The sequence below is a fragment of the Ursus arctos genome, unplaced genomic scaffold (assembly GCF_023065955.2).
Source record: "Ursus arctos isolate Adak ecotype North America unplaced genomic scaffold, UrsArc2.0 scaffold_4, whole genome shotgun sequence".
Taxonomy (NCBI): Eukaryota; Metazoa; Chordata; class Mammalia; order Carnivora; family Ursidae; genus Ursus; species Ursus arctos.
Window position 1 is genome coordinate 24724372 of NW_026623056.1, and position 16787 is coordinate 24741158.

The window sequence follows — 16787 nt, forward strand, 5'->3', positions numbered from 1 at the left end:
CTGCCCCACAGTGTTCGCTCCAACAGCATGGGGTTCTTCATATTTTCCTGCCCACAAAACACGGTTTCTCTCCTCCACGACTTTGCTCACACTGGACCCTCCGCCAGGAACCCAACCTGTAACACCTCCTACCCTAACACACCCCACCTTCTTCTGCACCCAGCATTTAGAATGTCTATGTCTACTACTGTTCTTTTTTTTTTTTTTTTAACTTTCTATTGAGGAATAATCTACATCAAAAACTGCCCAAATCTCAAGTGTGTTGAATGTTTACCGACATTAAACAGCACCCAGAAAACAAAGAGCCGTTCTGTTTTGAAGGTCAGAGGCTGCGTTTTGCTCATCTCTGGAAACTCAGCACCAAGAGCAAGCCTGGCATGAAGCATGGACCCCACAAGCGGCTGCTGAATGAATCGATGACTGGTTATCTCCCTGTCTCTTTCTCTCTGCTTGACTCATTCACCTTTCCTACCCATTTCCACTCTACCTGAGCTGCCCAAAGGATAATTCAGGATTTCCTGCCCACGCTTTCAGAGCCTGAGTTCTGAGTCTGAGTGAAGACGTGCTATGGTTGGGAGCAGCAGGACAGGGAGAGGCCGCCCACTGCATGGCAGCCCTGGGTTTGCGACTTGCTGAGATCCAGGGCCCAGCCACCAGCGATGACAAAAGTCTTTTCTCTCCTTGGACTCCAGGATCGCAGCTGCCAAAGCAAGTCAAAGTACTCACGTTGGTGAAGAACAAAAGAAGTCACTGGAGAGTCACGCATTTCTGCCTCTTGGCATTAGATTGGAGAAGAGGGAGCAAGTGGTTTTCATTTCCTCCACCCTCAGCTTCCGGTGCTAGATATCAGTGTCACCTTAACTCAACAACGGGCACCATACCTGAGGAGGGAAAAGTCTATTCTCCCTACGCCCATGTAAGCAACGGTAGGATGTGTCACATGCAGTGGGTGCTCCCGAAATATTAATGTCCCCGTCTCCGCACTTGTTGGTAAAGTCCACAGCAGGAAATCATAAAACTACGATTTATTTGGCACTTACTATGTGCCAGGCACTAAGCTAAGTAACCACTCACATATATTATTGGGCTTCCTCTTCAAAGCTACTCTCCTAAGTAGATGATATTATCCTCCTTTGACAGATGAGAAAACTGAGCAGATGTAGCTGGAATTTGAGCCCGTATCTTGGATTCCAAAACCAGTGATGAGAAGCACTATCCCACAGCACCAGGGCTCCACTCTGCCTGCCCTGCGTCCCTGCTACTGATGAGATCAAGGGCGCTTGGTGAGAGCCCTGACCTAGAGGACTCTCTAAATGAAACCATGAACCTGGGAACTCAGACCCACCAGATCCGCCTCTAGTTGGGTCTCATGAGGGGGTGAAAGCAGGTCCACTCGATGGTTGGCTCTATAGTCCTAGTCTCCCTGCTGGGAACTGGTTTGCTGTTACCCGGGGCTGCAGCCTGAATTCTTATGGCAGATTTTTCCTGAGTAGTCAGAGCTCCTCCTTTGTGTCCATTTGAGATCTTATTTTGAAAGAAATGTTTGGGGGAGGTTCACAGTACTCCATGCCCTGCCTCCAATGGCAGCCAAGGGAGACAGGTCCTTCCAAAATGGCGGAGAACCGCTCCCTAAAGGAGCATTCTGGAGATCAGCTGGGATTTCCTCAGCAAAAAGCACAACCTCAGAGAAAGTATCCTTCTACCTGGACTAAATGAGTGCTCCTTGCAGAGGGGCATGTCGTCCTGGGTCTAAGGCAACACCCCTAGACAGCCCCCGGAAGGGACATTCTTCCAATCCTCTTCAGACCGATGACCAAGCCAGGGAGCCCGGCGAACACACAGCAGCATCCGGGCCCAGGCCGTAGCCTGAGGACAGACACAAAGCCACCCTGTTCCTCAGCCAGACCTCTAACAAGCCACTCCTGCTCCCCACTGCTCAGACGTCCCCTGTTTACATTCTCCTCACCAGCCAGACCTAATCCCTGGGCTCCGGATCTGCACTTAATCCTGTTCCTGTCTATCCTCTCAATCAATACGTGTTAATAATAGTCATCACCGTGGGTAAGAACCACGTTTGAGGACTGCTGAGTCCTTCGGGTCTGGTGCCAACAGGAGAAAATATGGAAAAGGAAATCCAAACATTTACAAACATTCCAGAATGTTTAGTTCAGGCTGCCCCACGTAAATAAGAGACAGTCCAGGAGATACTAATTTTCCTGAGACTCACTTACTTTGTCCCAAATAACGTTTGGCCTAAAAAAAAAACCCCAAACACACACAAAAAACCCCCAAGTCACCAGTCTCTGCTTCTCTCTTGCTTCTCAGGGCCGTAAGATCTTTTTCATGTAGTTTTCTTCAACACTATTGTATTTCTTCTGTGCTTTGAAACCGAGCCCCTCTCTTTGATGGATATTAGCAAAACGTGCTTTCGTGTCTCCCTAATGAACTTTCACTTGGAAAATACCCCAAACTAGGAAGATGCTAGAAGTGTAACGATATTTTGTTTAAAGCAAAGAGAGACCCTCTCTTCTGGTCCCCTCCTCTTTGGTCCGCCCCAGAGGAATAATCAGCCAAGAATCACAGATGGGATCATTTACAGTTTTACTTTTAAGCTCCCCCGCCCTTCCAGACTGTGTTTATTCGGTCAAAGTCTTCAGACCCACAGGGTGGGCCTCCCGACAGCCCCATCTTGCCCGCTCTCAGATACCCTGATTGGGATTTAATCCATGCTGATCTGTCACAAAGCGACGGATGGAGAGGCTTCTTTGTGATGCTGGTGGTAAACTTGAAGGGACAGACGAGTGGAGTCCTGGAGTCAGTATTCTTCAGGGGACCCATCCGGCCTGGCCAGGAGTAGCCCAGGACAGCAGGCCTGCAGTAATTCCTGGCTAAACAAAGGGAAGGTCCACCCAAACTGGAAGGCAGCTTGGCGCCACAGAGAAAACCCCCTTTAGTTGGGAGTGTTATTTATTTATTTATTTTAACAATTAAAAATATCCTGTGGGGAAAGGTTTTCTAAAATCTAATCCCATTAATCTTTAACGTAAAACTAAGAACAGAGGAAATAAGCGAGCAACGAAACTTAAAGCCATTCGATGTGCCGAGGTTGGCTGTTTCCTTGGGGAGAGATTAGTGATAATAATTAGTACTTTTGCGAACCAAATTGGGTGAAGCTGGACAGTTGGCCACAGATCCAAGACAACTGTCGAGAGCACCAACTTCTCAGGGTGACCTAATCGGAAAAGGAGAGGCCTCAGGAAGCCTGTGTTCTCCTTGCTTCATTATTTCCTAGTTATGGAGGCTTGGCCTTTAGAATTCTGCTTTTCTGCTTCTTCATCTGTAAAATGGGTTCATCCAGCTTCTGGCCTTCACGGGTTTGTCCTAGGCATCAAGCAAGGCCATGAAGCTGACAGGACTATGGGGTCCCTAACCTGTGACTGCTTATCATCACCCACCCTTGGTGTGTGGACTTTAGAAGTAGAGACGATCTCCTTCATCAAGGTCACCCTAGGTCATCATCCCTAACTTCCCAGTTCGGGGGTTCCAGGTTTCTCACCCCTGTGCTTTTGCTCATGTTATTGGCTCAGCTTGGAATGCCTCCATTTCCCTCTTCTGTATTTCCAAAATCAGCACTTATCTCGGGGAGGCTCCATTCAAACATTAACCCCTCCATATGCCTTCTCTGAGTTTCCAGCCGGAAAAAATGACCACGCCCCCTCCGAGCTCCTGCAGCACGGGTCTCTTTCAGCCGCCCTGTCTTCATTCCGTCACTTCTGCCCATATCTGACCTTTTCTACTGTTATGCTCAAATGTGGGGGCTGTGGCCATTGTGTTTTAGTGCAGAGTCAAGCATGGTGCCTCGCGCCCAATGGGCACTCACTGTTTGTTTCAGAAGTGAGAACTGCTGTTGTCACATTCTTTCCCCGAATTGTATTGAAAAGCAGCTACAGGTAGTCCTCGATCTGCAAGGAACTGTGTTCTCCCTTCGCAGTCACCACGGCTCCGTGCGGAGGGAAGACACAGTTCTAACGTCACGGCTCTGTCTCAGTTAATTCGCACTGTGCAAAGCGAGCATTGCCCATACACCTAAACAAGAAATGTATAACATAAATGTAATCTGTCTAATCATGTGGAAAAACAATCCCAGCAAGTCTGTGCACTGAGGGCAGCCGGCCACATATATTCAATGCAGAACTCATACAGCATCTCATAAATCAGAATCCTGGCAGAAAACAGCCTTGCGCGTCCAGTCTCGGGGGTGGGGGGGGTGCGTTAGCAATTGAGTGACCATGTTCTTCCCATTTCAGAAACATTACCGTGGCTTATGGAAGGCTGTTTATGGAAGTCATTTCTGAGGACAAGAGGCAATCTGAAATATGTAGCTTAGATGTTGAAACATGGTCATTTCTGGAATATTTTAGTAGCTTCGGGGACAATGAGACAGAATATTTATAATCTGTATGGTTTCAGGAATGCCTTCAAACCCCCTAAAATTGAGTCAACATCAGCCCCCCTGGTGTCCTGCTTCTCCCGACAGTGAGCTCTGTGGCTGGCGGAGAGACCCACAAAACAATACATTTTAAACCACTTAAGTACCATGAGACTGCACAGCAAATCTTTTTCAAAAGCTAAACACGCTGAGTTTATGTACTCTGCAAAAGAAAGGGACGAGAGACAGTTGGAAATGATGGAAGACGATAATAAACATGAGTTGAAGCAACTTGAAAGGGAGCCAGGCTGTCTGCTGCCGGAGCATGACCAGAGGGCCGAGCCCGAGCCCCACAGCGAGGACCTCAGGGTTGTGCTTCCGAGCTCCCGAGGCTTCGGGGGAGCGGCTTCGCTGGCCTCGCTTCCCGGCACCCTGGCCAGAGATCAGGGTGAGGGCTGCATTGAAAGTGCACCAAAGACAAGATGGAGTGGAATACATGGGGGCTTTGGGACCACCAAGCCAGCTGTGGCCTTCAGTGTGCTAGTTAACTTCTTTGAGACCATTCATGGGGACAAGGGAGAAGAGTTACGGAAGAGAGTCAGTGAGGGTCCCAGATGCTGGCAGCCTTGACCAGAGGGCATCCCCCTCCTCATTTCCATTTCTTTGCCTATAAAATGGGAATTATGAGTCTTTGCCATTTGCCGGGTTGCTATGCAGATCGAATTAGGATGTGTACGGACACACGTGTACAAATCCAAACAAGAATAAGGGATTCTTACGACCACTTGTAAGTCCTTCCGAGAAGAGGAGGACACCATGCGAGGACAGAGGCGGAGGGAGAGATTGGAGTAATGTGGGTCAAGCCAATGAGGGCTGGCCACCGCCAGCAGCGAGGAAGAGGCCAGGAAGGATTCTCCCCCAAGTCAGAGGGAGCGTGGCCCTGCGGACACCCGGATTTCAAACTCCTAGCCTCTAGAACTGTGGGAGAATACATTTCTGTTGTCTAAGCACCCGGTCTGTGGTGCTTTGTATGGCGGCCCTGCACCTCTGGCCTGTTCGGTTGACCCTTGCTCAGACGTTTACCCTGTTAGACTTCTCCACACTCCAGAATGGAGCTCTACCTATAACCAGGTTCATGCTTCCATGTTTTATTTCTGAAGAGCTTTGCCATTATTTTAGAGCCTCTCCTGAGCTCTCGTTGGGGAACTGCTTATGACACATCTTCAGAGTTGGTCCTTCTGGAACCACCCTACGCAAGAGGTCTGTCTGGTCCTCCCGGGAAGTAAATATTCCTGGCCCAGCAGAGGAGGAAGAAGCATTCTGCAGGAGGGGTGGGCGGTGGTGGACGAAGAACCCCATGATACACATTTGAAGAGCCTACAGTGGGTTTGTCACTGTCCCTCTCCTTTAGCACGACAGGAAGTGGGTCCATGGAGCTTTCTTCCAGTTCCGTTCATCAACAGAAACTACATCTACCTTGTCTGGCACCTAACCAAGAGGTCTACACCCTGAGTCCATGGAATGAGCCCTGGACTCGGTGTCAAGGACCTTGTCTGTGATCCACTCACTGGCTCCCCCAGACTCAACTATAAAATGGGAGGGGGGGACCACCTCCCTGCGGGGTGGTCCTGGGCCACAGTGACAAGAACACGATGTGCGTGTAAAATCGCGAAGTGCCATGCAAATGGGGAGTGGTGAAATCATTATCACCCTCGTCCTCCACCAGTTGTCAGCACCTGTGTGGTGTGGATCCTCCAAGAGCACCCGGAAAACTCGATCAAAGTGTCCAGCTGGTAAAAGAAGAGTCAGCTGTACAGCCTGATCCTCTGGTGTTGGCTGCCCAGGGGGAGAGCAGTCGAGATGAGCTCTCCTGGTGGGCAGTAAAATGAGTCTACGTAGGGAGGAAGCAGGATGTATAAAGCCCAGGAGCCTGATCTGTTTCTGAGATCAAACGGAGCAGCATTGTGCCGGGGCGTGGGGCTGATGTCAGCGTCTAGAATGCTGGTCGGAATCGCCCTGGTTACGCAGCCGGACCGGAATAAGGCAAGTCTGTATCTGAACTCATTAATTTTTACAACCAACTGAACTGTTCTGCCTTTTTTTGGGGGGGTGGGGGCGGTGTTGGGGGAGGTGGTGCCGGGGGCAGGGGGGAGAACAAGGGAAGGAAGGGAAAAGGGAGGGGCTAGTATGTATGGCACAGGGGGCTTCCCACCAGCAGACACTATCTCATTATTCCCCAGCAAAGCCTAGCTTCAAACCTCCAGCCCCCTGGACGGTTAGGCCCAGGCGCTGCAGCAAGGGGAGAACCGAGAACCGGGCCAATGAAACGTAAGGATAATTAGAGTGGCACAAGCCGCTCCGAGGAGTTCAAGTTATGTCAATGTTTCCATTATATGCCTCACTTTTTGGGGTTTATAACAGAGCTATAAAAACTCACGCCAGCTGAGAATTTGGCAGGCCAGGTCGCAGCAAAGGAGGGACTGTTTTTTAATTCAATTCAGCTGCTTGTAACTTGGGGTGGGGAGCACGACGTACATTTGGACAAGTCGAAGGGACTGGTTTCGAGTCCTGAGCGCTATTGCTGTCTGATCCCCCTCCTCCCCCTTCTCCCCCTGTCTCCTTTGTGCTATCACCAAAGAAACAGCATTGTATAAACACATCCCACCAGCTTTCTGAGCAGGGAATCCACAGACATTCTCCCAAGTGCCAGATAACTGGGCTTTTCTCCACCCCTCGGAAGGATATGGCTCAACCCCCTTCCAGCAAAGGTGCAAACCATTCCACACAAACCTCTGCACAAAAGATTGTCAAGCCTCTGCAAGTGAGCTGTGTGGGACAAATCCCAGTACTGGAGGCCCTTCACATCGTCATCACAGGGTTTGACTCGGCTGATATTATTCCCAACTCAGGTGGGTTTGTTGGCCTCTCAAGCAGAGTGGAGAGAGTTTCCTCCATATTTCATCCCACAGTCCGTGATTCCATCGAAATTCCCAAATCCCACTGGGTCTTTAACAATCCAGTGCACGGGCCACCCCCACCATGAAGCCCTCTGTGATTCTCCCGCTAGAAGTCCTCCCTCGCACCTTTGGTCTCCTATCTGCTCTTTTCCTAGAAGATGTATATCACCTGATTGCTGTGTTATAATTCACCAATCTGTGCAAACTTTATTTCCGTACGGTGAGCCCTTTCCGACAGAGCCCTGAGCTTATTAGCCTCGACCTACTCCAGTGTGCCAAACTTTGAGTAGGTGCCAAACCAGACGAACTCCGCTCAGGAAGTGTGGGCAGAATTAATCACTTAAATAATGAATAATGACAATCAGAAGCCAGGTGGCTGACAGCAGAGGTACAAGGAAAGCTCGGAACAGATAGGGACTTACCAATTCCTTCTTCCTTAATAGAAGGGAAAACAGAAGAATCTATAGATTAGTAGGAAGGTTTAATTAGAAGGGCGAAGCTATAGGTCATTGGAGAATACCAAGGACTTACAAGCAGGGAACCTGAGCTGCAGTCTAAGCTCTGCCACTGTAGGTCACCTTCATTTACCCGAGCCTCGGGGTCTCCATCTATCACGTGGGGTCAACATGACCTACGCCACCAACAGCACAGGACTGTAGTAGGTTGTATCAGTTAAGAGTGTATCCGCAAGTAACAACAAGTGAATTACAGTGGTTTCAATAAACAAGAGTATATTTTTCTCACGTAAGAACAAGTCAAGGTAGGCAGTTCAAGGTATGAATTTCAGCCATGCCTTAGGAGATCCAGGTTCTTTCTGTATTTCTGCCTTAACATCCTTGCCACTTTGGTTCTCTTCTCATGCTTGTCATCTCTCGGTCCCAAGACGACCACTGTAGCTTCTGCAACACGTAGACATTCAGGAAAAATGGGCAAGGGGCAGAAGCCCTTCTCCTTGTGAGTCTTGCTCAGCCAATTCATCCTCGCATCTCTTTGGACACCGTGGGGCACCTTCCCATCTTCAGATTGATCAGTGGCCAAGGGAGCTGAGATTGCCATGACCGATGTAGACCCATCATTATACATCTTCCGGCACTGAGGTAGAGACAAAGCAAAGAATCTTTCTGTGCTACCAGATCAATTCAGCAGGCAGGAAAGATGGCAGTTGGGTGAGCAAACAATGGGTCTGCCTCATGGTAAAACATGCTAAAGCTGCGCCCCTCAAAGTGTGATCCGTTGGCAGCATTAGCAGCGTCTGGGAACTCGTTAGAAATGCAGAGTGTCTGGGGGTACCTGGGTGGCTCGGTCGGTCGAGCGTCCAGCCCTTGGTTTGGGCTCAGGTCATGGTATCAGGGTCGTGGGATCAAGCCGTGTTAGGCTCTGCGCTCAGCACAGAGTCTGCTTGGGATTCTCTCCCTCTCCCTCTGCCCCTTGCCCCAGCCCCACCCCCTGCTCACACACACACACACACACACACACACACACACACACACACCTGCTTTCTCTGAATGAAAGAAAGAAAGAAAGAAAGAAAGAAAGAAAGAAAGAAAAGAAAGAAAGGGTGAGGAGGAGTGGAGAGGAGGGAAAGGGAAGGGAGGGGAGGGGATGAAGGGAAGGGAAGGGAAGGGAAGGGAAAGAGAAGGGAAGTCTGGCTCCACCCCAGGCGTACTGAATCAGAAATTCTGGAGTGGGGGCAGACGATCTGTGTTTTAACAAACCTTCCAGAGGATTCTGATGCTCACTCAGGTCTAAGAACCACTGGGATAAAGTTGAGAAAAAACTTAGCAACCAAGCTGGAGACTCAGTGATATTAATGAAATGCATTCTTCATCAAAGCCCTCCTCTGGGAAGACAGGAGGAGAAGAGGGAAAGGGAGGGAGGGAAGGAGAAGAAGCTAGCCTTTACGGAGTACTTCCTCAAGGTGGGCAATGTCCTTGGCGCCTTCACCTGTCTCTTCTCACTTAATCTCAACAAACCCCATTTTCACAGATGAAAGGTTAAGTGACTGGTCCAAAGTTATTCATTTGATGAATGACACAGCTCACATTCAAATTTTGGTCTGATTCCAAGCCAGTAGACTTCCAACTGCTACACCTAAGAGGAAAGAGTCTTGGTAAACTTAGAAGGACTCAATTTATAAAAATGTGATTCAAAAGTAAAATTCATTGTTCCTTTACTGGGCATTCAGAGACCTCTGCAGTTTTGCCCTGATCTATCTTCCAGCCTTACCTTCACTGCAGCTCCCCCCTCCCCCACTCCCGTGCCCTTATCCTGGCTCCGAGCCAGCCCCAGCACCTCCCCCTTTCTTGGGCTTGCCATGCACCTTCAACGCCTCAACTCAACTCCTGCTCTCTGTAATGCCCTCCCTTCCCTCTTCTGCCTGTTGAACTTCATTCTTTGTAAATGATTAAACAACTAAAACTGACCCTTTATGTGTTCATGGTATAGTGCATGAAACCAACTTGGCATTCAATAATTGTGCCATAAATGAATGCACGAATGCCTACTTTGAATTCTTTTCCTACCAAGAGGCACCTCCAAGTTTTTCTCTCTAACCCAACAGCATTTTGCTTGCATTTCTGATTTCTCACTCTGTCCTGTGATAAGATGATATGTATGCCTCTGTCTCCCAAGCAATGTGTGAACTCCCAAAGCCAAGGTGTGGTCTCACTCATCTCTTTATCCTCCATAGCACTCAGTGCAGGGTCTTACACTTAGTCAGTTCTCAAAAACCACACATACAGAATGGAACCACATAACATGAAATGTATGTCTGTACATTTCAAAGAACTTCAAACAACTGTATTTTTCAATTAGCTGATGAATCCTACCATTTTTAATGCACAAAAGCCTATTTCATACTAATGCTGTTGATGGAGGAGCAAACCTTTCCTTTGGATCATACTAGTAGATTTTACCTTGCCCAGTGCTTAGCTAATCCAATTCTGAGAATACAGCGTCACTGCTGGATGTTGAAATGGAGCCATTTTGGGAAGCTGAGTGGAAAACCTCCCAGTAGGAGTTATTTACGCACCTGCTGGATTGCCTATAATAAATGATACTGGCCAACTCATGGTGCGATCCCCCAGCACTCTGTACCCTGGCTATTCCCTCCCTGCCTGCAGTTACTGGATGACTTCCAAGAATGTTTGGGAATTAAATATATTTTGCAGCCTCCAGAAAGTATCAAGGGACAACTTTAAAAGTGATACTGAGCTGTAGATAATTACATTTATTTTTTTAAAGTCTTTAAAAGAACACCTTTTTACAACGAATTTTGAGTGTTGGGGAAAGTAGATAGTGAGGGTTAGAAGGAGAGATCAGAGAGAAAGTATGAAGGTGGTTGCTAAAATCTGGCACTTTCTAGGCAGAAAATAGCACAGGTTCAAAGAAAGCTTATAAAAATAAATATCAAAAAAGGTAGAATCATAAATTCAATTACTCTGTCACTGTTGTTTGTCTCCTTAGGCATTCTTTAGCATTTTCTGGACTTTCATTCCAAATAACTAACCAACAAGGACTTTTTGAATACCTTCCATACCATGGGCCCAGCCTATGAGATGCAAAAAGAGAGAGAACACCAAAAGAATGACTGCCATTTCTTACATTTTTTTTTAGCTTTTAAAAACTTAAAAATGCTTTCAAATACTTGATCTCATTCAATCCAATCTCACTGTACAGATGAGTAAACTGAAGAGCATGTGAGCAGGACCATATGGTGTGTAGGTAAACTGAGTCAAGGCCCATGCACACATCTTCGGACTCTAGGTCCTGTGCTCTTCCACTTCTACCCCCTGCCACAGAGACAAGGGCTGTTTTAAACAAATTTATAGCATACAATATATACACCCACAATACGACGAACTTTAAAAGATGTCTTTTACAGAATCCTGGGTAAAAAGGTATGAGAGTTAAATGTTCAACTTCTTCTACACAAGGTCCCCACTGAAATGACCCGGAGAAGAATAAAGAAGAAAAGCCTTTTGGGAAAGGAAGGACAAGTACAGGACGATATGGCTTCCACATGGTAGAAAGTGTGGTTCCATCCCATCCAACATGGTGCAGATGGGACCAGGTCAAGGAAGACACTGAGGGGCATCTCCCAATTCCACCTCCCAAGAAGCAGCAGTGCTTACAGGAAGTAAATGGCAGGGAGCCTATGAGATCCCCACCAAACATTACTGGCACCCTTACAATTGTGAATTTGTAAGGGTCAGAGGCAGCAATGACAAGCGTGCTGGCTCAGAGGAGGTAAAATTTACAAGAGCATGAAAGACACTTAAAAAGCCATAGCTAATTAAAATTTTCATTAAAACCAATAAAGAAGGGGCACCTGGGTGGCTCAGTCGGTTAAGAGTCTGCCTTCAGCTCAGGTCATGATTCCAGGGTCCTGAGATGGAGCACCTTATTCAACTCCCTGTTCAGTGGGGGACCTGCTTCTCCCTCTTCTTGTGCTCTCACTATCTCTGTTGCTATCTCTGTCTCTCTCAAATAAATAAATAAAATCTTTTTAAAAATTTAAAAAAAATTTTTAAAGTAATGAAGAATAGAATGGGCACTGCAAAAAAGTCAAAATCAGTGGCACAGTAAAGAAATTTGAAAAACTGCCATGGAATGAGGAGGAAGAAGACAAGGTGATTTAAATGATGAGAGAAAAATTATCATAAAGAACATATAACACAAAAATCATAGATCAGAGACGCTCCTAGGGAAAAAGAGAGAGAGAACAGAATTAAACAAACAAAATAAATAAAAATATATAAGAAGAAAACTTTCCTGAGCTCATATACCCATAAGGATCCATCAGTCTCCTGTGACAGAAATGCAACACCAAACTTAAAACAGTCTGGGCAATATAATTTCTATTCCAAGCAGCCATGTGCCCGCATGAAAATCAAGAATTATGTTAGTAAGAAGGAAAATATGGATTTGGAGGACCACTACCAACCTCTGCCATAACTGAATAAAACATGCATATTTGCAGATCAAAAGATCTCACTGAGTACCCAGCAAAATTACCTCAAAGACTTCAACTACAAGATACATTCAAGTTCAAGAACAAGAGAAGAATTTCACAATTATCCAGGCAGGAAAAAAACGAAACAAAAAAACAAAACAAAAAAACAGGCTAGCCCTCAGTCCTATAACAAACATCCGATGACAACAGTGACACACCTATAGTTTTGAATGTAAAAGTTGCAAGTCATGAATTCTAAATTCATCCAAGTTGTCATTCATGTCTAAAGAAAAGGTAGGAAAATTTTCAGCTACGTGGAGACTCCTAAAAAGTACATCTCTCACATCCTTTTTGAAAAAAATACTTAAGTCATACTCCCGCCAATTGAGAAATGAATCAAAATAAGAATGGAGAAGTTTTGATGAAATGGACCCCCAAAGATGATGACTAAAAGCAATTACATATACCAATCTAAGTAATTTTAAAAGTATCATTGTAAACGAGTTTTTAAATATAAACAATAATTATTTAAAAAGAAAATAATGTTAAAAAATAACACCAGGTATACAGTCATCAAAATTCAATGAATATACATTTCTTTTATTGTTTGTAAATTTCACATCAAAGGGGGGAAAATCTGCAAGCAATTATTAAACTCTGGTTAATGATATTTGTGCTGATGTATTTAGGGGAAAGTACTCCAACATCTTCAATTTACTTCAAAATACATTTTTTTAAAAAGTTGGGTTGAATGGATAGATACATGATAAAGCAAGCAAAACAGAATGGTAATAGTGGAAATGAGATGCTGGGTATATGAGTGTTCACTGTAGATTTCTCCCAACCTTTCTGTAGTTTGAAAATTTTTATAAAACAATATGTTGGAAGAAAAAAGTAATACCTGGGTCTAAAATGCCAGATTAAATAAATAAAAATAGGGAACTGAGTGAAATAGTGTAGAAAGGGGAAATAACAGTGTGTTTGTTTCTTAACCTTACATAGGAGACAGTTGATAGGTAGAATTTTTTAAAATCAGTGATTGGAAATGTGCAGGTTCCTATATATATGTTTTAAATTATCAAGGTAATTCATATAGAATTTAAAAATAGGACCTGTACATTCCCTATCACTACTGGGAAAAAGGGAAAAGAAAAAACAAATGACATTGCAAAAAATAAATAAATAAATAATAAATAAGCAAAGAGCACAAAGTACTTTAAAAAACAGAAAGCATAAGCAACTTGACTTAAGTAAAAACTAACAGAGTAACCATGACAATAAATATAGATGGCTTAAACTCCTATATTTGAAAAACTAAATCTACCAATATGCTATCCCAAGACAGCACCTAGAACAAAGAAAGGAAAGTATCAGAATAAGGAAAGGTAAGCTAGCAAATATATCATACATGTAAACACCTAATCTATAGAGAAATCAGAATCACAATGTTTTCCATCCAAGTAGGACTTAAATGAAAAGCTTACATGAAATTTAGATAAATCCTGACAAGGTGAGCAACTCATAAAGAAAACATAACTGTCATGAACCTTTATATGCCACATAATATACAATAAAAATAAATAAAACAAGAATTCTTAGGCATTCAGAGGAAAATTGATAGAAATGTAATAGTAACAGGAACCTTTAAGACCATGTCTTTGACATGACGGCTCAGAAAGGCAATATACATACAGTAATATAACAGTAAGTGAGGAAGCACCCCAGGTATGTTTCAATCAGTGTACAGTTGATTGGGACAATAACTTTGCTCATTCTAGAAGCTATATTTTTCTTAATGAAAGCATACCACACGCAAGCTTCTTTGGTATCACATATGTGCATTTGACACTTGGCCTATGTTGTCTACAAACCCCATCTGCATATGTGCTGCCAACAAGGATTCTCTACATGGGAGATCTAGCAAGACTCAGGAGCTATAAAGTCTAGAGAGGTTTCCGCCGTTGATTTAGAGGAAGAAGAAATGGTATGGGCTATAAGAACTGGAAAAGATTTCTCTGAGATATTTCAAAGCCACGGGTCCTGTGAAAGATCAGATGATAGAACAAGGAGTTTCAGGGTCTTCCAAGCCAGTTTTGGTTCCCTAGGCCTAGATCCTGCTTCCACGAACAGAAATGATAGAGACAGGAAGAGGAGTGAGGTGAAGGGAAAGTTGATAGATGGACATGAGGACATTTCGAATTTGCAATAATGACAAGATAGCCCAGTGGAGATGCTTTGGAGGCTACTGGAAATGTAGAACAGGATCTGGGTTGGAAATGTGGATGGGAGAGTGACCATTACCAAAGTCAGTTAAAACCACACGATTCAAGTTACTGGCAGAGGATTTAGGAGCAGCAAAGCCCACGAAAGCCAGATGACAGAGACATGGAAAGCCAGACAGAGAATTCTGCGCATGACATCGTAGACTATGTAAAACTGACAAAGGTTTTGGATCAGGAAATTGGTCCTAATTAGGAAATTTCCATTTTGTAGCCCAGTTTTGCCCCCCTACATATCTATCAACAGCTGGTGCTTCTTCTGCCCTAAGGCGTAACACAGAACGCATCTGGGGCCTCTTCCGCGTGTCAGTAGAGGGAAAAGTAGAAACAGCATTTAGCCTTCATGCATTAACAGGACTAGAAGGAGAGACACAACTCACTCTGAGAAAACCACATTAATCATCAACCCAGGAAACTGGAACACTCTACAAAACCATTGCTATAAATTCAATATTTACATAAAAATCTGGACGTTCAAGTTCTTGTTACCACGGGGCAGGAAAACATGTAAAGCTGCCAGAAAGAGAAGCCCCCTTGCTACCTAGACTCCCCGAATTTGTATTTGAGTGCAACATTCTCTTTTCACAGAGAAGAGAACGAAGTTGCCAAAAGACAATTGGCATCTTGATCAGTAGCACGTCCTCACAATGTACAGTTCCCACTTGACCATTCCCCTGTTGGGGTTGAAGAAACTGGAGCCCCAAGGGCACAATGACCTCTCTGATCTCACACAGCCAGTAAGCATCCAAACTCACCATCAAACCCACCCTGCCCTGCCACTCAACCACACACACCAACCCAGCACGTCAGGCGGGCAGAGAGGGGAAAAAAAATGGCCGCGTTGTGTCTGAAGAAGCAAACCCATGCAAATCTTATCTGTTCCTTGGAAAGATGAAATCCCCAGGTGATGGAGGAACTGCATACGCTCAGCTGGGTTTTGGACGAAGTTGCTGGGACCCTTTCTACAATTTCTACAGAAGAAATAGCATCTGCCAGCTTCCCGCCCGGGGACCTTATTACCAGCATGGTTTGGCTGGAGCCCAGCCAGACTTCCTGGGTTAGAATCTCAGGCTGGGGCCCTGGAACCCGAGTTCCTCAAAAGCCTCCCCAGCGAAATGTCACTTGGACTCAAGCAGGGGAGCCCCTGGGGCTTACACTCTTGAGCAATGAACAAGTGAAGAGTGAATCCAGATCTCGTCCCCAAGCCTGGGGGCAGACCGGACAGGAATCATCCCCCTGCTTTCAGGCCCCAGGCCATCCTGTGCCCTTGTGGCCCCAGCTCAGCCCAGGATGAGTCCTCCTGAAGGACATCCCTCCGGCATTTTAATTTCTAAAACCTGTCGTAAAAGCAGCTCTTCTCTCCTAATGAGGTAATTGGTGCTATAATGCCATTAGGAAAGTGCCCCTGGCGTGCGGCTCAATTAAGAAAGGTGTATTAGATGATTTACATCTCTTTATTTGGCTGAAACACTAGTTCTAGACTTGCTAAGTAATACAATGTTAATGAGCCAGAGTACAGGGCTCTTTTAATTCTACACTGTAGCTCTGATTGACGCCTTGCTCTTCCTCACCCCACCGTCCAATTTGTCTTCTCCTAATGCTGGAAACAGAGAGGGAGAAAAAAAACCCTACTCAAGGGTCAGGAGGCCAAAGGGAAAACCTACATAAAGACTGCTTCTCAGCCAGCGTGGCAGACCAACCTTCCAGAGGGACAGGAAGCTCTGTGTTAACTGTTGACCTTGCAGGTTTATTCTGGGCTTCAGCTAAACCCAGAGGCCTGAAGAGCGCCAATATGGAGGCCCTGGCTGCAGTGTTCCCGGCCCGTGAGATCTGTGGCTCTCCGGAGGAACTCCCGGGAAGGTCTACAGTGTCGCCCATGGGCCAGCAGTAACAGCTCCGGAGAGCTCACTGGAAATGCAGAAACCCATGCCCTACCCCACACTGATTAAATCAGAATCTGGATTTAACAAGACCCTCAAGTGCTCCTGACACACTTTGAAATTTGAGAAACACCGGTCCGGATCCTTCCAGAATAAATCAGAACTTCCCAGGCCTCCCTCAGAGAGATTTACCCACCAGAAGCCAGCCCATGCCTACCCCCGTGACAGCACTTCTCTTTTCTGAAATGTGACACTGTCCTCATAGGAGAAAAACTTTTTTTTTTTTTT

The 16787-nt window shown here is 45.6% G+C and overlaps 1 protein-coding gene across 1 annotated transcript in view; it reads right to left on the reverse strand.

Moving 5' to 3' along the window:
• Positions 1-8100: 8100 nt before the first annotated feature.
• The window catches only part of LOC113253436 (uncharacterized), a 147803-nt gene continuing 139116 nt past the window's right edge, over positions 8101-16787 (reverse strand). The window contains exon 7 of the mRNA XM_057306610.1: positions 8101-8478. Within this exon, the coding sequence (XP_057162593.1) occupies positions 8170-8478 (309 nt within the window). The 3' untranslated portion in view covers positions 8101-8169. The remainder of the gene's footprint in view (positions 8479-16787) is intronic.